Here is a 23502-nt window from a genome sequence, read left to right as displayed (position 1 = left end):
CTAGGCCTGGGCTGAGTAAACGGAGTCCAGCTCCTTGGAATTCCACAGAGTTGAAAAAAGACTCAGTAGAAATCCACAGAGGCAGAGTTCTGTGACCCACAGAGTTCTCCTGAATGAGCCCATCTCAGAAGTGCTAAGCAGCGAAGGACCTGGTCGGCCAGGCCCAACCCTGCTTAGCACTTCAAAAATCGGCCACATTCAGGAGGGATATAGGCAGTGAAAGCTACCATTACAGGCCTCTTGTGCAGTGGCCTGTCCTGTGTGTACTGCACAGGGGGCAGGCCAGAGCACAAGAGGCCTGAAACTGTAGCTTTTTTTTCAGCCTACAAACCTGGCCTGAATTCAGGCCAGGGACATAGGCAGTGAAAGCTGCCAGGCATGTTGTGTACTGCCCTGCCCTGTGTGCAATGCACATGGGACAGGTCGGTCCGCAAGAGTCCTGAAATGGCATCTTTTACTGCCTGCAGCCCTGGCATGAATTCAGGCTAAGGTATAGTCAGTGAAAACTGATGTTTCAGTCCTTGTACAAACAGAGACAAAAAAGTTTAAGAGACAAGGAGTTACGGGGGTTCTCCTCTTCTCGTCTTCCAAAGGCAACAAATTGGCACCACAGCAGCTGCCTCCCTCTGTGCTTTGGTGCATGCTGCAGCCCAGTTATGGGCTGCACAGTGCAAGTACAGACTGTCTGCGCTTGTGCTGTGCAGTCCATACTGGGCTGCAAAGCGCACCAGGTGAGATCTGCTCCGCTGGCGGGGCTAGCGGAGTTTTTGGGATAACTCCACGCTCCAAAAACTCAGTTTGCTTTGCCAGTTGAGCAGAGCTCCTCGCACAGGCCTACACCTAGCTTGTAGGATACAAAGGCACAATAGAGACAGGTTGTTGGACTTTTTAGTTTATGCAGGGTCATCCCCAATCTTTTTGCCTCCTGCCTCCTATTTTTTCTGATCTGTTGCTGTTGGTTTTTGAACTCTGAGCACTTTATCACTGCTAACCAGTGTTAAAGTGCATATGCTCTCTGTGTAAATTGGACTGTTGATTGGTTTATCCATGATTGGCATATTTGATTTATTAGTGAGTCCCTAGTAAAGTGCACGAGAGGTGCCAGGGCCTGTAAATCAAATGCTACTAGTGGGCCTGCAGCACTGGTCGTGCGACCCACATGAGGAGCTCTGTAATCATGTCTCTGACCTGCCACTGCAGTGTCTGACTGTGCAGTTTTAACTGTAAATTCGACTTGGCAAGTGTACCCACTTGCCAGGCCTCAACCTTCCCCTTTCTTACATGTAAGGCACCCCGAAAGTAGGCCCTAGTTAGCCCCAAGGGCAAGGTGCAGTGGATGGTTAAGGTAGGACATAGAGTAATGTGTTTTATATGTCCTGACAGTGAAATATTGCTAAATTAGTTTTTCACTGTAGCAAGGCCTATCGCTCTCATAGGTTAACATGGGGGCTACCTTTAAGTATGATTAAAGTGTAGATTCCCTTTGGGAGCGGATGGACATGTGGAGTTTGGGGTCTCTGAGCTCACAATTTAAAAAATACATCTTTTAGTAAAGTTGATTTTAAGATTGTGTGTTTGAAAATGTCACTTTTAGAAAGTGAGCATTTTCTTGCTTACACCATTTCTGTAACTCTGCCTGTTTGTGGATTCCCGGTCTAGGTCAGTTTGACAGTTGGGCTGGTTGCACCTCACACTAGACAGTGACACAAAGGGAGCTGGGGTGTAGTCTGCATTTCCTGATAAGCCATGTGGGCTAGGAGGGCAGGGAGGATTGGTCACTTACACCTGAAAGGGCTGTGCCTGTCCTCACACAATGCCATCTCTGACCCCCTGGTGAGTGTCTGGAGCCTGGCCTGGGAAAAGCAGGATTTCACATTCAAAAGAGACTTTACTTTGAAGTAGGCCTACTTCAAAGGAGAAATTGGGTATAAGAAGGGTACCCAAACCACAGACTTTAGATCACTTCTGGACATCAAGAGGAACCTCTGCCTGGAGAAGAGCTGAAGAGCTGAGGAGAAGTGCTGCCCTGCCTGTGACTGTGCTTTAAAGTCTCAGGGACAGCAAAGACTTCTCTCTGCCAGCACCTGGAGTCTCTGGAGAGACTCCTGCTCTGACAAGTGGTGCCCTAACCAGTCCCTGGGCCCTTGAAAGGATTGTGGGTGGAAATCCAAGGAAATCGACTTCGTACGACTTCGGACCGATGGCACTGCCAAATCCGGTGACGCCGCCTGCAACCGACTCCGTGATCTTCGCTGGCACGTGACGACCTTCGCAGGCCTGATGCCACTGCAGCCCTGATGAAGTCCGCGACTCCGTGGAAGTTGCCGCACCACGTCATGACCGACGCCGCTCGAATTGCGCGGATTCTACATTTCGCACAGACGCCGCGATCCCCGACTTCACACATCGGCTTGTTTTCACTCTTCACCAAAGGTACTGTACTTGGGGGTCTACGCGACTCCGTGTCCGGCGCCGCTGGTTTTGGCTTGTTTGGAACGACTCCGTCAAGACACCGTGTTAACACCTCATCGAAGTATTTAGTGTTTCTAAGCGCTATTTTTTAGTTTAATCTTTAAAAATTCATAACTTGAATTGTGTATGTCGGATTGTTGTCGTGTTGGTCTTGTTTTGTTTAGAGAAATATTTCCTATTTTTCTAAACTGGTGTTGTGTCATTTTGTAGAGTTTTCATTAAGTTACTGTGTGTGGTGGTACAAATACTTTACACCTAACACTCTGAAGTTAAGCCTTCTACTCTGCCAAGCTACCAAGGGGGTAAGCAGGGGTTAGCTGAGGGTGATTCTCCTTTACCCTTACTAGAGTGAGGGTCCTTGCTTGAACAGGGGTAACCTGACTGTCAACCAAAGACCCTATTTCTAACACAGGTGTCTTGGAGTAGAAGTACATCTAAAGGGAAAGGGTTATGAAGATGGTTGTCAAGCTGAATAGGTTTAGCAAGGAGTGATGTGAGTAGGGTGTGTCTCACTTTGACCAATTACAGCTTGTTTCATACACTAAATAAATGCCCAGAATGGAAGATAAAAGATAGTTCTAAACACGTTCAGTTTCAACTAGACTTAATCATTTAGGCCCATATTTATAGGAAAATGATGGAGCGCGACACTGCTCCAAAATTTGCAGCGTCGCACTCCATCATTTTCACAACACAGGGATGCGCCATATTTAATTGAATATGGTGCACCCATGTGTTTTCCCCTGCACTGGCGCTAAATTTAGCTGCCAGCGCCAACGCAGGCATCCTTGCACTATCGTCCAAGGATGTCTGCATTGAGGGGTGTGATTGTTTATGTGCGGGAAAGTGTCCCTTCCTGCACATAAACAATCACTAATAGCTGCAGCACACACAGAAGTGCCAAAGCGTCATTTTCAAATGATTGTTTATGTACAGGAAGGGACACCTTCCCACACATAAACAATTCATGTTTGGCAGTTTGCTCTTTCTATGCGTGCTGCAGAATGCAGCACACATAGAAAAAGCAAAAAACAAGGAGGAATAAAAGTATTCCTCCTTGTTGCGCCTTGCTAATGCCAACCCTGGGGTGGCGTTAGATTTTGGCGCTGCCTCAGGTTTATGAAAACTCGTAAATCTAACACAGCGTCAAAATACAATGGGTGTTGCTGTGGCACACCCACAGCAACACCCATTGCACGCCCCTTCCATGCAAAGGGCTGCTTGTGAAGGGGTTGTAATTACAAGGTGGTGTTAAGTCACAAAAAGTGGCTTAACGCTGCCTTATAAATACTGCACAGGGCATAGCACCTCCGCGTCATCACGAAAAGTGACACTTCGGTGGTGCTAGGGGCTCGTAAATATACCCCTTTAATCAAATGAGGTGACCATTTGAACACTAACACTCACACTTATGGCAAGTCATTTGGCAATGAAAATTTGAGAACCAGGAAAAAAATTGTGAACTTTGAACTGTAACCTAAGTGCCAAAATGTTGACCAGACATAAATATGTTCCTTCAATATGTTAAGATCTTTAAGGTCCTAAATCTAGCACCATGCACAGCCAAATAAAACAGGATAGGTTATTTTAACTCAATCATAGCATACAGTGCCTAAACGTATGATGCATTTTCATTTTTTTCTAAGGAGATATTTAGGTATGGTGATACTCTTGCAATCCACTACTTTGCGTCTACGTTCCTGCAGTGTATGTTTTTGAGGCTTTGTTTTTGCATGCTGCTAGATTCTCTTCCTTTCACTTGAGGGATCTGAGGGTCCATTTAACCAGTTTAGACTCCAATTTTATCTAAGTATATTCACCCTTTTTCTGTGCATCCTCGTTCTTTTCTGTGGAGTCAAGATCAATCAGCAGATGTTTATATTCAGATCTCTTCTCTGAAGCATAAGTGACGCATTAAAGAGAAATGACTAGAAGCAGAATACTCTTCCCTTTAAACTAGTGCCTCTTTCAACCCAAATAAATCTAAACGAAATCAGACTAAACCAAACTGTAGTATGACTGCAGTTCTCTTTGGATGATACATGTAGTTCCAGGCCAATGTCAGGCTGAGCTAATCCCTTCCCAATCTAAGTCTCCACATCAATGTAAGTGATCAACTGGCAATAGCAATAACATCTTCATTGGCCAATACCAGAAGACCTGATACAAGTGACACTTGTCTGGTCTCCGGCCAAATATTACACAAGAAAGTGCATTGAAAAGTGGGGTGGAACGACTCTTCTCTTATCAATGATACTGTTAAAGGCATAGGCCACCAGTGAGTGCAAAATTTCTTCTCTGCAATATATGCATATATTTTGGAGAGTTACACCTGTACAAGAAATACGTTTTGCCAGTATCACAAGTATCTTTGCTCCATGAGGATATTTCTTGCACAGAAAAGTCAGTGAATGGAAAATGCCTCATTCAAAATTGTCTCTCAGCAAAACACTTACTATCCAAACCACTCTCAAGAGGGCAAAAACCCTGGATTAGCTATCTCACCATCACACCATGGCTCAAGAGACAGGCTCGGTCTCAGTGGAATTATGGGCTTTGCCGGTGGTGCTCTCTGAACAATTTTCTCTCAAAGAACTCCAGAGGCATCACAGAGGCATCAAGGCCTACCACACTTTGGTCAGTTTGCTCCTGCCTTAGAAACATATTTCAAATATTAAACTTTCTTTTTATCACATTCCAACTAGCTTTTCCCATGAAATGTAGGAAGGAATGACCTGGTGAAATTTGCATGAAGAACAATTACAGGAAAACGTGAAATGACAGCCCAACAATGAATGTCAAATCAGGGATTTACAGGCCCACATGCAGTGAGGGGGCCAGATCTCTATAAATAGTAATTTACAAGCCCCTTGAGTTGTTATAGGGTACTTTTTTCCCTCGCTACATCTGTGCAGAACAGTCACCCCCCCCCGGGGCCATATTTACATGCTGGTGCAATGGGATCACTGCCCCAGTTTGTAAACCCTTGGGCCACATTACACCTGCAGCAGGTATAATGTATGCAAGGGAGGTGTTCTCCCGCAATGAGGCCCTAGGAATGGCTCAGTAAAATTTAAATTTACAAGTTTTCACTGCATCATTCTAGTGTCATTTTTTAATGCTTGCTCAGGGCAGGTCTTAAAGTGATGCTGTGCTTTGTTCTATGGGCCTCCCCACGCTTTGGTGGACTAGTGTCAAACGTTTTTACGCTAGTCCACCAAAGCGCCACAACTGCGTCAGAAGTTCTGACACTGCTGTGCTAACGAGGACCACAGTGCACTCTATTGTAAATACAGTGCTATCGTGGTGCCATTAGGGGGGCACAGGGTGGTGCAAGCAAACTGGCTCATCATGAGGGATGCGCCAGTTTTGTGTAAATGAGGCCCCAAATTCTTTATCCTGGTTAGACTACGATTTACTTTTAGTATTTCAAACGCCCAAAAACGTGTTTTTGACAAAGCAGTCTGCCCATCTGACTTTTTTTGTAAGGTACTTCCTTAACATTATTTTGTTCATCTATGTAGGATATATACTTTCGGCTTAAATGCATTATCTTCAAAGTTTTGTTTTTTCTGTGTGAATGCTCCCATCTGTAAGACTTATTTCTGCGTGTCTTTGGCGTGGGTTCATGTGAACATAGGGCATTCAGTGAGATCTGGGACCCTCTTAAGAATGCATTTATCCTGGCTTGTCCTCTTAGTACATATTTCACCTTAATGCGTTCTATTTTTGTCTTATTTCACCACTGCTCTTTCTAGGTCTTCTACTCTACAGTAAAAAAGATGAATCCGAAAAAGCTTTTCCAAGTGCCCATTGATAGATCTATTTCTTCTATGTGGTGTACTGGATTTTAATACATTGGAAATATTAAATCGGTATATTGATCCTTTGAAATATTTAATGTAGGCTTTCAGTTTGTTATTAATACTAAACATGTAAGTCTAGATTTATTAATGTCTGCGTCGACGCTGGACATTTATGGGTAGTGCCTTTGGAGTTTGTGCTGCTTGATCACCTGTGCAAAATGTTAGTAAATAATTCCACCGAATTTATTAGGGCTTGCATCAGTTAAGAGTAATACACCAAGGAGTGGGGAATTATCATATTTCCTATTTTATGCTGTTTTGATATGCGCATGTGGTTAGTATATGCAATAGGCTTATGTGTGTGGTGGGATTGCAGTGGTAGGTTGGGAGACTGTGGAAAGCAAGGGGAGGCAAGGGCAAGAATTTAGGGAACACATTGTAAGCATTCCCTTGAGAGAAAAAAACAGCATGAGACTTGGCTACTATTACGCTTGATTGAGACAACGTACCATCACAGCAATTCACTGACCTAATCCTACAGAACGGCACTGCTCAGCAAGCCACCCTTCAAACGTGCCAAACTTCCAAATTCACTAATTGAGAACCCTCCAGCACACACACCATCAGAAATACACATACGTTCACATCAAAAACACACAACTTGCAGACATTCAAGAGATCAGTTAATGAATAATCAGTAATCCACCATCATAGCCGCTGAAACCCTTCAGATTATCAGTGCAATAAACTCGTACAGGAATCACTCCAATAGGTTTGTGTAAAATCAATCTTTTTTTTTCATCAGCTGGTAGACTCCATCTCTTGTCCTCAGTTGCTTACTGTGTTCTCTAAAGATGACTTTTACATAAAAGGGTGAGGATAAGCTCATGCAGCATTTGTAAAATGGCTTACCCACTTCTGCTCCATGCCATTTACATTCAAGATATTGAAAGTCGAGGGTGAATTTTGAACAGGTCAATGAAATTTATTTATTTATTATGTAAAAAGATTTAAATAAGAGAAAAGTGCCAACAGAAGATTACGTAAATTCACATCAGTTTCCGACAATGTCTGACAAATTTAAGGGACAGATGAAAATAAGTGAACTGGTCACGAAATGTACCCATGAACCAAGGTGAGACTAACCTACAGGACAAGTCAGAAGTATGAGAAGGGCCACTCCTATGGGTCAGTGTAGCTGTGTGTTGGCCAGGTTTGTGGTATAGTGGGACGCTTTTGGAGGTCATACACATGAGAGACAGACTCCGGAACCCATAGTGAGGGCACTCATATGACCTGCAACAGTGCTATACTTGCAGGGCTGCTTCCCAGTGCCAGCGGTGCTGCTGCACTTGCGCTGACCTGGAGGGAACCACTGACCTGGGGGTTTGGGATGTGTTTAGCAATAATTCATTCCAACACAGCTACACACATTTGTGCAGAAACACAGGAAGAAGTTAAAAAAAAATCTATATTTTTCCTTACAGGCATGTCTGTTTTACTGGACTCGGTTTATGTTTATCTACAGCCATTGACTCATCTAACCCAAACATTGTTAACAGTGTGCCAAGTCATTCCCAAAGACTGTATGAATTCTCCAACCCACATTTCATGCTATACATACCACCCCCAGTGATTAATTGTGAAAGAATAAGTGCTGGTGACCAAAGTTGAGCCCAGGTGTCCACAACCGGTGCTAATGAGTTTCTGGTTTGCTGGATACAAAGGCCACATTCTATTGAATGTACCGCATGTCTCTTTCATCCACCACCACACACACACTGCCCATTTACCTCGGTCTTTCACGCTCTTTTCAAACCTTCCTTTTTTCTTTGTCACAGTTTTTCAGACTTTTTCTTCCTCAGGCTGCCATCTTGGGTTAGACAGCCCGGTCTCCGACCTATGCTTGCTAAATACTCTTAACGCATTTTTGACCTGTGCTTGTTGGAAGGTAGCTGTTTGCCTTTACCATGGATAAACAACCTGCCTCCCTTGACCACTTTTAAAGTTTCATCTACTCTGAAGCACTCCATCATATTGCTAATACATATGTTGGAATAATCTGCTTATTCATCCTTTGGATTGCTTTCCTTTTATTTTCTGCAGTGAGCCGTCACGATGATGCCATTAGTTAAAAACAAACAACATGCATGAAAGACAAGTCTTCTCAGGTTTTAGATTGACAAAGTACACTACTCTAGTTGGAAACATGCATCTTCAAAATGAGGTAGAGATGTCACTGGGCTCCCCTTTGTCAATGTTTCACATGTAGTGCACAAAACCTTCAACTCATGCAGATAAGATGTGGGCAAATAGTTGTTGCTCGATTGAGATTTTTCCTTGTAAACCTTAAAAAACTATAGACAAGAGACATCTGGTAAAACAGCAAATGGTTTGTTTAATTAAACATTACAGCCGGGAGAGCAGTTACTGAACCGGGGTTTGAGAACTTTCTCTTGGTTAGTACATTGAATTGATACATGTTTTATACATTTCTCTGGGTGCAATAAAGTCATAAAAACATTCCCTCCTAGGTTAGAAATTCGTACAGTTGTCAAGGAGTTGTAAATACAATTCCAGATACGGAATGCAGGTGGGCCTCGAACTGGCATGGACACAATGTGGGCCAACAAGTATGTGTCCAGATCTCCAGCCTGAGGGGTGCGTGGTCACTGAGTGTTCTGTGCCCTGATTGACTAAGTATACCTAACTACATGTGGCATCTAATGGCATGGTGTTTTGGGAATGCACACGTCCATCTGGCCATGCATGCTTTATTGGGGTCAACCTCCAGGGACTATTGTTGCTGCCTATCTGTGGGATCTGATCTAATTTCTCTGTTTCTGTGTTTGGTTGTTGGCTAAATCTTACCGCACCTATGACCTGTCAGTCATAAACTGTCGGGCCTTGGCCACACAGCCTGCCTGACCACTTACCTACGTGCTGGGGGTTGACGGAGAGTTCATGACAGGGGAATTTAACAGCGGTAATGCAACTTTATTCATGTATGAAAATTTATCGTTCACATATAAAAATGTCTTGTCGTGCACATCGTCATCGAATGATCCAATATTAACACCGTTAGCACAGCTAACCATTCAACTGGGGAACTAGGTTTTAATCGTAATCTCGGATCAACGTCCTGTGATTCTGGGTGAACTGTTTAATCTCCCCATAGCTAATAATGTGCAATGTCTGGTGCTCTTGTAAAGCACACTAATGTTCAGTCCAATTTCATGCTGTGTAAAACTACAGAAAAACTGGCCTAACAACAGGCACAAATTCAATACATCTGCTAATTAGTTTTCACGCAGGAATAGACCACTGAAATAAAAAGTAATGTGTCAGTATGAGCTCATAAATAATTTGGCCTGAAGGAGTCAAAGAACCTTTATAATGCAAAGTAGCAACATTATTCATACTAACAATATCTATCACTACACATGCAGCCAATTTGCCTTGGCAAAACCAATTGGCCAGGTTTTAATGTGCTTCTCAGACATGCTAAGAAAAGCATGCAGACATGGGGCCGGATTCACAATAACTTACACTTTTTTGTGAGTTTATGATTTTTTGCAATTAACAAAAGAAATGTATGAGTTCTATCTTCACGACTGATGAGTCTCCGTACTTGTGGCAGAGACTTGGCACATAAAACATCTAGTTTCATAAACATACTCATAAATTTGCTTTGTAAATTCCAAAAAAAATCATAAACTTATACAAAACTGTAAATGTATCTTTGTGAATCAGACCCATGCTTTGTACATGTGCTAACACATTAAAGGAAGACCCAATGGTCCATTGGCTTGGCCAGTGCTACTTGCACCATTTCTGTGCCATTGCCACCTGCCTCTCATTTTTATATGTCTTTTGATCAGTAAGGCATTTGGACTTCTGGCCACCTGCGCATCTCACCTCTGCATACACTTGTGCCCCAACATATTTTTCATTTATGCTTGACAGCTCTCCTCTTGCCCCAAGCAGAGTCGCAGTTTCTCCTTATGGGCATCTCGAGGAAATCTGCACAAGACAAGATTTTGGCATTCTTTTCTACAACCCTCGACACAGATGACTAGAGGAAGTTTATCAATTTTGAGCACTAACATCGAACTATGGAAATAATCGGTACTTTGCTGCACCGAACCAAGGGCCTCTATTTTAAAAAATAACACACTTGATCAGCAGTCTTCATTTAATTTGCATGCATTTCTCACTTTAAAACATAGTTCTTGCTCAACTTTACAAGCAGTTTTTGTGGATATGAGGTACATATCAATGTTGTCTTTTTACTTTTCAAATATTTGTACATTTTTGGTCCATTATGTCTCTTAGTCTACTTTAATGTTTCTCTATTTTTACAACACACCCCAAAGAATACTGTGAGTATCAAATGTTTTGGTCATGAGTGCATGAAACTCTATTCCACAGATCTCTCAGGGTCAGGTTTGTGTGATGTACATTTTCAATTACATTTAGAAAGATATACAAAAATCACAGAAGTGAAAACTGCTTCTGCTGTGGCCCTTGCAGTGAATGTCTTACAGAAACAAACATGTTTGGCATCTGACGCACATAAGGTCTATCTTTTGTTTCATGAGAATATATTTTGTCAATGATCATTTGCTCATATAATCTCAAAGTACACACAATAATACCTTGGGTTCTTGCTAGTTGTGTGGCTACAGCAATTGAACCAAGAACCATTAAGAGCTACCAAACATGCTGTAATTGCTGTGGAGCTTACAAATTGCAGACCCTAAACAGGTTGTTACTACAGGATCCAGCTTTTATAATAGTTTATATGTGCAACACTTATTGATTTTGTCGAATTTAATAGCACTCAAAAATGTTTTATGGAATACAATGAAAGCTCTAAGTCTTATGGAGGGGCATGGGTATGCAAAATTTACTATAAAGTGGAGCTAGAGAAGAAAAACTGAACTTTTAGATACTAAAAAGAAGAATATGTCACTTTAGCTATGGTACACTGCTCTGCTTTGTCAATCAATCCTGTAAAAAAGAAGAAGTAATTTTGCAAAATTTCAATTACAATTACATCCACAGCCATAAAAAGTGAATGGTAGAACGGACAGTGATCAGATTGGTAAAGCTGATGGTGTTTGCTCATGTAGTCATCTTTGGGATTTCCATAGTTATCTTAAGCACTTAAGGTTCCCCTTTTGGTATTGGATATTCATTTGGATAGGGTAGACACTAATTTAGTAACTTTGAATCAATACACTGCAATAAAGCTTCTACTATATATAAATGGTTGGAAACGAATAACACTCATAAAATGAAACAAGAATTACTATGAGATAATGAATTGAATAATTAGTACTTGTATCAGATTCAGAATAGTATTTGGACTAACATTCAATCAACATTTTGTGCTGTCAACACTCCTCAAACACTCTTTGTTACACAATAGGATATTATTGACACCTAGTATACAGCATAAAATGAAAATTGCTAGGAGTGATAGGTGTGGACATGCTCATTATCTGAGGATAGTCTCATGCATATTCTTTTCTCATGCCCTTCTGTTACCAATTCTATTTTAAGGTTTGGTTAATCATGAATAACATGTTTAACACAAATATTTATTTTTCATTTTTAAATATATTTTTGTGTAGTTTGTTAGAGGACAGGTATGGGTTAGCTAGGAGCAGGAACGCTACATATTAGTTTTTAGTGAATGTTTTTAGGGAAATTACTTTTAATTGGATAGATGCTAATATTTCATCATCCAGAGCATTGTGAAACGGTGCATGTTGTAATCCTAGACTTGATGGAGCATTTGTTTTTTCTTTAATTTTAGTAATTAAATGAAATTTATTATTTTCCACATTATTGCCTTTTTTCCAAATCTTGTAATACATGTACTGTTAGTAAAAATCATTAGCAAGTTTTTCCTTGAAGAAGAATTATAATGTCTCCTAAAGTTTTATTCCTGGGCTCTTACATTATGTAATACAGTAATCTACATGAATGTTGACATTCTGATAATGCATTTCCTTAATATATTTATTTAATCAGCTAATTTGAAAATATATGTTTTTTAAAAATTTGTATTGCTTTAATTTTGAGCACTTATGTTAGCCCATCCTCCCATTTCAGTATACTTGGTTTATATGAGCATCTGTCAAATGTTAGATTATTACCCTTTTATATGAGCATCTTTAAAATGTTAGATTGTTACCCTTTTGATTAACATGTTATTCATTATATTTTGTACCTTAGCATGTTTAGGGGAACATTTCTATAGATAGTTTTAATATATTAATGTAATTACCATTTATACATCTATTTTGCTGATAACATTTATGGGTAACATTTTGTATTTAACATTATACTGAACAGTTTTTTAAAACTCAAAAATAATAGTGCACAAAGTACTAGCCATTTTTTACATTCAAACAGACTTTGAACATTGTGCAGGTACCACTTTGCTACAATGTAAATACCACAAGTAAGTAGCTGGTTGCAGTACAACTGATAAAGTATTAGCACACAGAATACCACACATCTTACCCCTTGAATTGTACGTGGGTGCAAATGTTACAACAATCAGCTTTAAATGTGTGCCAACATTCATTCATATTTATCTTATTATCCATATGTGCTTCTAAAAGGTTGCAATGTTCAGTGTGCGATACAAAAATGCAATATCTACTCCCATAACATGATTCCACGCTGAACACTGAACTGCCATAAGAAGCATTGATTTTTAAATCACCTTTAGCCATAGAGGTGTTACAAGAAATGATTTGAAAGTTAAAGATACATGCTTGACCGAAACTACTAACCTATCTAATCAATTTTAGTTGAAAACGAAGGTACATCATTCTTATTATAAACAGACAAAACTGAACTCTGACTTTTTCATTGTTTTCAGGAAACTTGGCAACATGAGGAATATCATTGTTCTGATCCTCTTTATTGGTGCAGTTGGGGCTTTCTCAGTAAGTAAAGCAGTTTGTATAATATTATACCACATACTTTTGTTATGTGTACCTATGCAAGGAAATAATTTTAAATTCATTATTTAACAGTTTGCCAAATCATGACTATTACAACCAGGGATGCGCGTCTCTTGCAGCACTTGTTGCCAATGTGCGAGACACTATTCATAGGTCCTGATTACAAGTGGCCAGTTATACTGCAATCCCTACGTAAACACTACCACCTGTTTGCTCAGGGATCATCGTAATTATAAGTGCTGCGCTGTATAATGCACCCTGTAATCACTATGAGGAACACAGCCTGCACCTTCTATTACATTCTGTGAGGTCTTACCTGTTGGAATCTAAAACGGACATTCAGCACATGCAGGAAATACAATTTTCCTGATATCTGCAGCAAATTCAGAAGATACATTTGTATCTGATAAATTCCAAACATATCAATGTCGTATTTTATTGGGTGTGATGATCCTCTTAACCAACAAAGGGGGCTTGTAATTAGGCTTTTAATGTCTTGCAATCATCTGAGCAAAAGTGTCAATTATTATGAAGCATTCTTGACCCTAATTGATAGGCGTTTTGCCTACATTGCTTTTCATTTATTTTGTTTTCATTCGTCTTTCTTAGATACAAATTAAGTCTTCAAATCCTTCTGATATCTAGGTATAATGGTCCTGCTATGAAACCTTTCCATATGTCATCGCACCTTTTTACAGCTTGTACCTGGGTGTTTATGTTTTTTGCCTTGATCACCATCCATTGATTTATATAATCATGTATACTACTTGATCTGCCAGTGCTTGTTTGCTGGCTGTCTCCAAGTTCTATTATTTTGCTCAGGAAGACACTCCTTTGTTGTTTCTAACACGCTGCACTGGAATCAGATTCCTGCGCACTTCAGGTCCTTTGATCAGCAACATCATTTCCGAAAAGGTTTGAGGACATGGCTCTTTGCTACTTAAACTTATGCTGCCTCTTTTCGTAGTTTCAGGCATATTAGCTCTAGGACATATAGCGCCAGGACATATTTTAAATTTGCAGAATTTACAAGTCATAACATCGTATGAAAATCAAAATCACGTCTAGACATATTGCTGTCTGGTAATAATAATTTAGCACTTGGGTCACTGAGCCCATATCATATAAACTAAGCAGGTTCCCAGCAATTTCTTTTTACTGTGGCAAGAACATTTTCACTGACACTTCTACTGATGAACTTGGATAGAACAACATTTGCATTAAATGACGAGGGCAAAAATGACAGGAGTTTTTACTTAGGCTTTGGTGGGCATTTAGGTGGCACAAAATGGCACCATGTGGTAAAAAGCATTGCACCGATTTACTTAATAAAGCGCTCTGAGGATGCAGAGCTAACTTGTGCTTTGCCGTAAGAGCAGAAACCCAACCCTTAGAAGGACTCCACCAACATTTTGTGCTAATGAATCGTTGCAAATGTCAGTCCAAAACTAATACAAATTGTACAGCGCTGGTAAAAATGTTCTTAACCCTGCTCCTTCATCTCATCTAAAGGAGATGAGAAGAACAATAACAGGTGACTTCTAAAGTTTTAGTCTGAGTTTGTTAAAACGAATGTAAATGATGTTTGTTCATTATTTGAAATGCTGAGTCTGACAGAAATTCCACCACAGTTCCCTTTTCCAATGCAGAAATACCTCCAGATTTACCTGGAGGAAATCATGACAGCAAGCACTGTCAAAGCCAATCGATGACAGCTCTAAAACACCGAGCTACATGCCTTGAAAATTGTTTTTTTATACACGTTCACGAAGACACATACAAATGCATTTAGTTGCAAATTTGTCATTTGATATTTTAACAACAAAAATCCAAGATGGCCGCTGGCAACATGCCACATGAGCACTCATGCACAGTGATGCCCTGCACATAGTGACGAATGTGTCATTAGTTATGCCTGTACATGCATTGTGACACCAGCGCACAACTTTTAACTTATTAATCTACTGTCATGGATACCCTTGTTAGATCTGTGAGCTTAGAGGGATATTTATAAGCCCCTAGTGCCACCTTGTGCCACATTAGCATCATTTTTTTCAAGCTAATGTGGCCCAACGAGGCCAAAATCCTAGAGGCATCACTTACAAAGTGGCACAATGTATGCACTGCCCCAGGTATAATGTATGCAAAGGGGGCATTCCCCCCTTCGGGGGGGGTGGAAAAAGGGCGAAAGAAAATCTAACAGATTTCCTTGTGTCATTTTGTACGGCACTTTTAACACCCTCTCAGAGCATGTGTTAAAAGGGGGTTTTCATTATTTAGAATGGGCCCTCTGTGCTCTACAGGAGCAGTGGCAATATTTTGGCCCTAGTACTGCAGAGTATATCAATAGCGTCATGAAAAATGAAAAAGTGTGCTATTGCCCCCTACCCTGCGCCATGGTGCACCATATTTTTAAATGCAGCGCACACATGGTGGCGTAGGGGGGCACTAAGGGGTGCGAGTGCAGCGCCACTTTCCATAAATCTGTCCCATAATATTTAAAAACTATAAAAACAGGTTCATGAAGCATAGGTAAGTTTGCCAATGGCCTGGCACTACTTTGCAGCTGCTTATTCGGAGCATGGCAGGTGGCCTGCATCAAGAAGGAGGGTGAGGGGGATGAGAAGAGAATGTAAAAGGAGGGGAGTCCTTAAAAAAGGGAAAGACTGGGTAGGGGACGCACACAGAGAACGAGAAGAGGGTGAGGAAAAGTTTTGGGGAAAACAGTGCTTATAAAGAAGAAAATTAATTTCCCTGAATGCAAGCAGGGTCTTCAGTGGAAGGATGAGATTCAAACAATCAGAACACTCTGAAGAAATGCTTTTGTGTGGGACATACACATGAATAGTGAAGAAAGCCATTGAATTCGGAGAAGGGAAAGGTGATAGACAACAAAGAAATCCAATCATGATCAAGGGGCCGAATCAAAGCCCACTATATGCAAAGTGGAAAAAATAGGTCTGGCCAACAGGCAGCTAAATCTGATTTTGCCCAAGACTCAAATAAGAAAAACAAATCAATAACATTTTTCATTAATTTAGGCCCTTTTTATAAGTGGCTTGGTTAATTTTTAAACCTTCATTAATGTCTATTACCACACATATCACAATTAGAAGCTTGGATGCTGAGGCTGCACTTCAGCTGTTTACCCCTACTAGTTGAATTTCGGCAGGTCAAATCTGCCAAAATATATTGGAGGCAAAATACCTGACAGTTCTAGGGACTAATGCACTTAAATCCACTTGTCCTTGTCACTATCCACATATATATGGGGATGTTAGTCCCCATTATGGGGGACAAACTCATAATTGAGAGTTATTTATTGGATCCCATAAATTCTGAGCCAGCACAGACAGATGTAACTGGATCCGATACATTTTGTCCAAAAGCACAGTGCCTCTTGTAGTGAGGACGTAAGAACAGTAATGTTTGCATTGTGCAACTATGCATATCTAAACTGGAAATGATTTGAATTTATGAAACTGTTATGAGTACTGTTGGACTTTTGGCCATACGCATGGTCATCCCTAGTCTTTTTGCCTCCTTCCTCCTGGTTTTTCTGACCTTTCGCTGTTGGCTCTAGGACTCTGAGCACTTTATCACTGCTGACCAGTGCTAAAGTGCAGGTGCTCTCCCATCTAAAGTTGGTATGATTGGCTTATACCTAATTGGCATATTTAATTTACCTATAAGTCCCTTGTACAGTGGTATCTCTATACCCAGGGACTGTAAATTAAGTACTACTAGTGAGCCTGCAGCGCTGCTTGCGCCACCCACTGAAGTAGACTTTCAAACCTGTCTCAGGCCTGCTGCGCAGTTTTCTGCCACAGGGACCTGGCATCTAAATTTACTTGCCAGGCCCAGAACTCCCCTTTTACTACATGTAAGTCACCCCTAAAGTACGCCCTAGCTAGCCCTATGGGCAGGGTGCCATGTATGTAGAAAGGCAGGACATGTGCCATATTGCATGGCCTGTCCTAGTAGTGACAAACAGCCTAACTTGGTGTCTCACTGCTGTGAGTGCTGCCTTCTCATAGGATTGCATTAGAAATGCCCTGCCTTATGTGTAAGGGGTATTGTCTGATTTATGAGGGGTAGCGTAGGCGTGTTTGGTATGGTTGTGATGGTGATAATAAATACTGCTTACTGGTGTGGGTGTATTTTTTTTTACTATCACAGAAATGCCACTTCTAGAAAGTGCGCATTTATCTGTGCTTATAATTCTGGTGTTTTGCAGCTTGACTCCAATCCACGTCTGGGCAGAGTGACAGTTGGGGCTTTGTGCATACTTTTCAGACAGCCTGTGCACAGGGAGGGTGGAGGAGTCACCAAGGTGCATCTGCATACTGAATAGTCTCCCTGGGCTGAGAGAAGGGAGAGGCAGGGCACACCTACACCTACACAATAGGGTCGTTAACCCCCCACTGATATTTGGAGCCTGTGCTGAAAGGAGAGAGGGGGCACTCCCAGAACCAGTTATAACTGGCTGGAACCTCCTCTCCCTATCATTGTAAAACACTGTAAAAATGGACCATAAGTACAGGGGAATTTTCCCCACAATTTGAACATTCTTGGAACTTGAAACTGGACACAGAACGCTGATGAATGGACTCACCAGGAAACCGCCATGGACTGCTGCTGCTGTGCTGACCTGTGACCTGCCTGGTCACTAGGAGGAACTGCCACCATCTGCACCCCTTGTGCTGGCCTGTAGCTGGGCCCACCAGCCCTGTGCTCCTTCTTGTTTAGTTGTTCCCAGGGGCAGGGTGCTGTGGCCCCTGACCCCTGCAACGATCTTTTACATCTTTGCCAGGAGGGAGCGCGAGGCGCCCCCCTCCCCCTTTAAAGGATTTCCCTGACTTGGGCCCCCCCTTGGAGAGGGCCGGTGGAGGCCCGGGGGGCCCCCAAGTGATCACGGGTCCCAGAAGGGGCCCGTCAAAAATTCAGAGAGGGTGCGTGCCGCCCCTCTCGGTCTGCCTTGTTGAGGGAGGCCCCTGTTTTTGCGCAGAGGAGCGCCGGGGGCCCCATTAGTTGTTTTAGGCACTGGAAGTGCCTCCCCATCAAGACAGATACTTTTAAATGGACCAATATGTTCCTAATCTAAAGTTCTTTCTACAGACTTTGCTATTATGATATATTGCCTACCTGTTCTATGATGCTTTTACATATGTGTGCACATGTTCCTTTTATGGGCTTGACTTGCTAATATGTTTCCCTAACTTGCCATAGGTTTTCTAATGTTCCTACTATGGGCGTTTTATGATATTCTTATGACAAGTGTTCTAATGTGATTACGTGTTTCCTGACTACTGCTTATGTTGCAGAATACTGAGTAACCTGTGTGTTATGTGGGACTACTGCTAGTTTGCAGAGTAACTAATGTGTAACGTTCTGACAACTGCTAAGGTAGCAGGATAGTACTATTATGTGATGTTGGTCTGATAATTACGTTGTGTACAATAGAGTATATTTTCATATAATCTGGTGTTGTGTTTCCTTTGTGGTGGGGATATTGCGTCACATGTATGTGTGTGTTGTGCAAACGCTTTACGCATTGCCTCCGGGTTAAGCCTGACTGCTCGTGCCAAGCTACCAAGGGGGTGAGCAGGGGTTATCTTGGACGTGTAACTCCCTTGCCCTGACTAGAGTGGGTAAGTTCTGCCTGGCTGAGGTGCATACCCTAGCCAACCAGAAACCCCATTTCTAACAAATACCAACAACTGTGAGGCAAATAAACTATAGCCAAACCATGTGTTTGAAAATTTGCAAGCATTTTTGTGACTCAGAGCATGCAAGTCTGACAGATGTTGAGAGAGGTGAACTGATAAACAGAGAGGCAGAAACAGATTCTTCTGCATTGAGAGGAAGCTGCGACTGGTTTATCTTTTCTCACCAAAATATATTAAGAGATGGATTGGCCTAAAAGGCATTGTGGCAGTACCTGAATTGCTGGTCTCAGAGATCAATGCATAGGCTTGTTTGTAGCTGATTCTAGGGCTGTTTAATGTCTGGTGGGCCAATTTTTTACATTGCCTGTAGCAAGCACAATTGAATATTGTTTCCCATACCTTGCAAAACACTTACAGAGCATATCTTCATATGTTTAAAATTGCCCTCATTTGCAAATGTGGGCCACCCTTTTTAGCTATGTGATTCGCTAATTGGGGTAATTTATAATTTGGTGCTGAGATTATTTTTCTGTTACAGTCCTACCATGAATAAAATTACTTGTCACAATCACTCTCATTATGACCTGCCCAGCAAGATGTCTTGTGCAATGCTTTAAAAATATATTGTGCCAACAGTCTAATATTTTCTCACACATAGGCGAGGCGCTTCAACAGAGGAAGAGGCAGTGACTCTGATGAATCTGATGAAAGAAGGGTAAGCAATAATTAGATACACTTTGGAGAAAAGGGCTCTTTGCTACAGTTGAGCATTACTCCTGCACATATAAGGCACTATATATCCCCACGAGGGGAGAACATTGGGCAAGAGAAGAGGAGCCAGGTAATATAGAGTGAGTTATAGAAATACATTGTGTCAAGGTGTGTGTAAGAAAGTTTGTGAATGTTTTCCTGGGCAAGTATTTGTTATGGTCTGCAACCTGTAAAATATGTTTAAGGTACCACACCTTACATTTAAAAACAAATTTGCTCTACTTGCTTGCATATTTTCACTATCTTAATTCTATGTAATGCTTAAGCAACTCAATAATATGTTTTTGTTATTTATTTAGGTATACAGGCCTAGGCAGCACTACTATTTTTCCAAACATACATATGCACGTCCACCAGTAAAGCAAGTAGTCAAGGTAAGCACATCTACTGCCAGGACACAATCTTGTTTCCACTATTCAAAATCTTTAAGCGTATCAGAAAAAATACTTGTATTTAATCATGTATGTTTCATAGTAATCAGAAGATGTGTGTAGGCTGCGTTGGGAATTGATGTCATGGACATGTAAAAGTCTCTGCACAGGCTTGTGGTTAACATTCAACTGAATTGCCAAAAAATCTGCAGAATATCAGTTTTGTTGGCAGGCAACGGTTTTGTGAGGCATCATGGGTAAGTTCAGTAACGCAAGTTCAATAATAATCAATGCACACTGGGGGGGGGATGCCAGCATTACAACACCCCCCACACAAAAAAAATAAAACAAAGAGAATAAAACTAAAAACATATCATGAAAAACAAAAATATATATATATATATGTATATACATATATATATATATCACTCCCCAAAATTTATCCCGGAGTGCGGCCGCTGCAACACAGCGGTCCTGGTCGGGCCCCGAGACGTCCAATATAAGAAAAACACACTCTCTGTGATTCAGGAGCACCAGGACGCCTCCATACACAAAACGCTGATTTATTGACAGCAAAACAAAACAGCTCCCAAAACGTTTTGTTTTGCTGTCAATAAATCAGCATTTTTGGTATGGAGGCGTCCTGGTGCTCCTGAATCACAGAGGGTGTGTTTTTCATATATATATATATATATGAGAACATAAGAACCTTGAGAAAATAAGTACCTTACAGAGCATAAGCGAATGTGCAATTCAATACTTTACAAACTCATCAAATTTTCAAGATTTCTTAACTGCCCGTGTCCTAGTAAGCTCTGATGTGGCATTACAATCATTACTATTTTGGTTAGCAATAGTCTCAAGGCACCACTTATGTCCAGTAGAGTAACTTGCAGATTCACTTCCCATAGAGTCCCTTGAGTCCCTTGCAGTTTGTAGAACTTGTCCACTTTCCTTGGTCTCTCTGTTAAATTGTACCCATTGTGCCCAATCTAAACCCACATTAGCACTTTTCCTTTTAATAATGACACCTGTTTGTTCCTGCATGAGTTTCACCAACTTTCTTTTATTCCGCCAACCTCTGTTTTTCAGTAAAACTGACCCTTTACCAACTCAACATAACCTTGTAGGAGAGGAGAAGACAGACTCTCTTTTTTAACATAGTGGCTTTCTTGATCATACATAATCTCCAACCTTCAAAGACATATCACAACTGTGAAAATAATCAAAAGTCTGTGTCAATGTCTCTAGATTCTCAACTACACGTATGGTAACTTGCTGCTTCAAGGATGTGTCTCCATTGATCACCTTGACTTGATGTAATGTCAAGTTGATCCCTCAACCATTGAGGACATAAAGGTGAATGATCCTTTCTCCCTCTCAACAAGAGAAATGGTGTGACTCCAGTGGTGCAATGTGGTGTAGTATTGTATTCCCACACTTTTTGTGTTAGGAAAAGTTTCACGTCCATGCCTGCAGGTAAGGCAGGTTGTATGCCCTCTTTTACCACTTTGTTGCCCCTCTCCACTAAGCCATTAGATGAATAAAAAGCAACATGTAAATGTTTAACATCATGTTTTGTTAGAAAGTTATACATTTGTTCAGACTCGAAGTGGGAGCCACTGTCTGAGACTAAGGATTTGATGGAACTTCTATGGAGAACACCTGCTCCAAGACTTTGATTGCAGCTTTTGTAGAGGGTGAGCTTGAAAAAGAAACATAATCGACAAGGAGAATGGCTTATCTAATTTCTCCTGTAAGGTGACATAGGGTAGGAAAAATCAAGGCCTACCTTTTCGTAAGCTGCACCAGGGAAGGGAACATGACATAATGGTGTTCTGTTGAGCTTCAGATGTGTATCTGAAAGTAAGCATTCCGGGTATTTATCAATCAATTGTTTAACCTGAGCATCTAAGGCAGGCAACCAGTAATGCTGCTTGATACACTTGCAAGTCTTGGTCATGCTCAAATGCCCTTGATGTGCTTTGGAAATGATGAAATTGCATATTTTGACAGGAGGGGCATGCAGCTCTCCTCTTAAAACTAGACCATTGACCAATGAAAGCTTGCTTGCAACCTGAGCCCAGGTTTTTAAATCACCTTGTAAACATCTAACCTCAGATCAACCTTTTATTATGTATTCTCTAACTTGTACGAGAGTTTCAACTTGGTGACATGCATGCAGGTAATCACTCACACTAAGTGCAGAGTCTCATTCTTGCATGGTATTACCTAAAGCAACACATTCAATATCATCAAAATCCAGACCATCATCCGTATCTGGCACGGGCATTCGAAACAGACAATCTACTCAGAAGTTTTTACCACCTGCCACATGACTGATATCAAAGGTATATTCATGCAATTTTGACACCAACCTACTTAGTCTTGCAGAAACTCTGTTATGGATGCCTCCTTTAAAAATATAAAGCAAGGGTTTGTTGTCTGTCTGTAACTCAAACTTTTGCACCAGACATACATTTTAAAGTTCTGAACTGCCCAGATGCATGCAAGGGCCTCACTTTTGATCATACTATACTGTTTTTCAAAATTCCTGAAAGCGAGTGCAACAGTTTGTTCTTTACCCACCTCTTTTTGACTTAAAACAGACCACAGAGACTGGCATCCACCGTAATCACAGAAGTGCAATCTTCTCGAAATATACAAACAGCTGGTGCTTCAACAATTAAATCCTTTACCTTGTCAAAAGCGCCCTGCATCACCTCAGAGCAATAGAACTTCAGACCTTTCATTAGACAAGATCTTAGAGGTTCTACTGCTACTGCATACCCAGCTACAAATCAAGCATTGTACTCAGCAAGGCCTAACAAGGAATGTAAAGCATCACGATCAACAAGGAAACTTGCTTCCTTTATGGCCTTAATCAATGAGAAGTTCAGTTTGATCCCTGCCTCAGATACATTATGTCCTAGATAATCTAATTTGTTGGTTTCAAATTTGTATTTATCTCTCCTGACAGTCATGCCTCTATCTCTTAAAATAAAATAGATAATACCTTTGCAAGTGTGAGATTGTGTTCTTCCAAGGACTCTGCAAATACCAAATGTTAACTTGGTAGGCGTGTACCCCTTTGAGGTCGGCAAAATGAATGTCCATCAATTTGTGGAAGCTGACATCAACCCAAACAGTAGCCTCAGGTATCTGTAACGACCGAAAGGTGTGCCAAAAGTCACCAGCACTTCAGATTCCTTATCAAATGCAATCTGATGGAAGGCCGACCTCAAATCAATGATAGAAAACCATTTTGCCTTACCTAAGTTGGCTAAGAGTTCCTGTATTTTGGCCAAGGGATGGCAAACTGCTAGAATGCTGGCATTTAAAGTGTGCAAATCTGCACACAAGCTGATTTCTCTGGATTTCTTATGTGCAACAACTATCTGGCCACCCATTGAGATGACTCAATAGG

At 41.2% G+C, this 23502-nt stretch overlaps 1 protein-coding gene across 1 annotated transcript in view; it reads left to right on the top strand.

Annotated features, from left to right (window-relative positions):
• The window catches only part of LOC138290855 (integrin-binding sialoprotein-like), a 75582-nt gene that overhangs the window by 11321 nt on the left and 40759 nt on the right, over nt 1-23502 (top strand). The window contains exons 2-4 of the mRNA XM_069230275.1: nt 13180-13246; nt 19592-19648; nt 20004-20078. Of these exons, the coding sequence (XP_069086376.1) occupies nt 13193-13246; nt 19592-19648; nt 20004-20078 (186 nt within the window). The 5' untranslated portion in view covers nt 13180-13192. The remainder of the gene's footprint in view (nt 1-13179; nt 13247-19591; nt 19649-20003; nt 20079-23502) is intronic.

The sequence above is a fragment of the Pleurodeles waltl genome, chromosome 1_1, assembly GCF_031143425.1.
Source record: "Pleurodeles waltl isolate 20211129_DDA chromosome 1_1, aPleWal1.hap1.20221129, whole genome shotgun sequence".
NCBI classification, from domain to species: domain Eukaryota; kingdom Metazoa; phylum Chordata; class Amphibia; order Caudata; family Salamandridae; genus Pleurodeles; species Pleurodeles waltl.
Note: the sequence above shows the minus strand (reverse complement) of the source record. Positions and strands in the feature narration are given on the sequence as shown.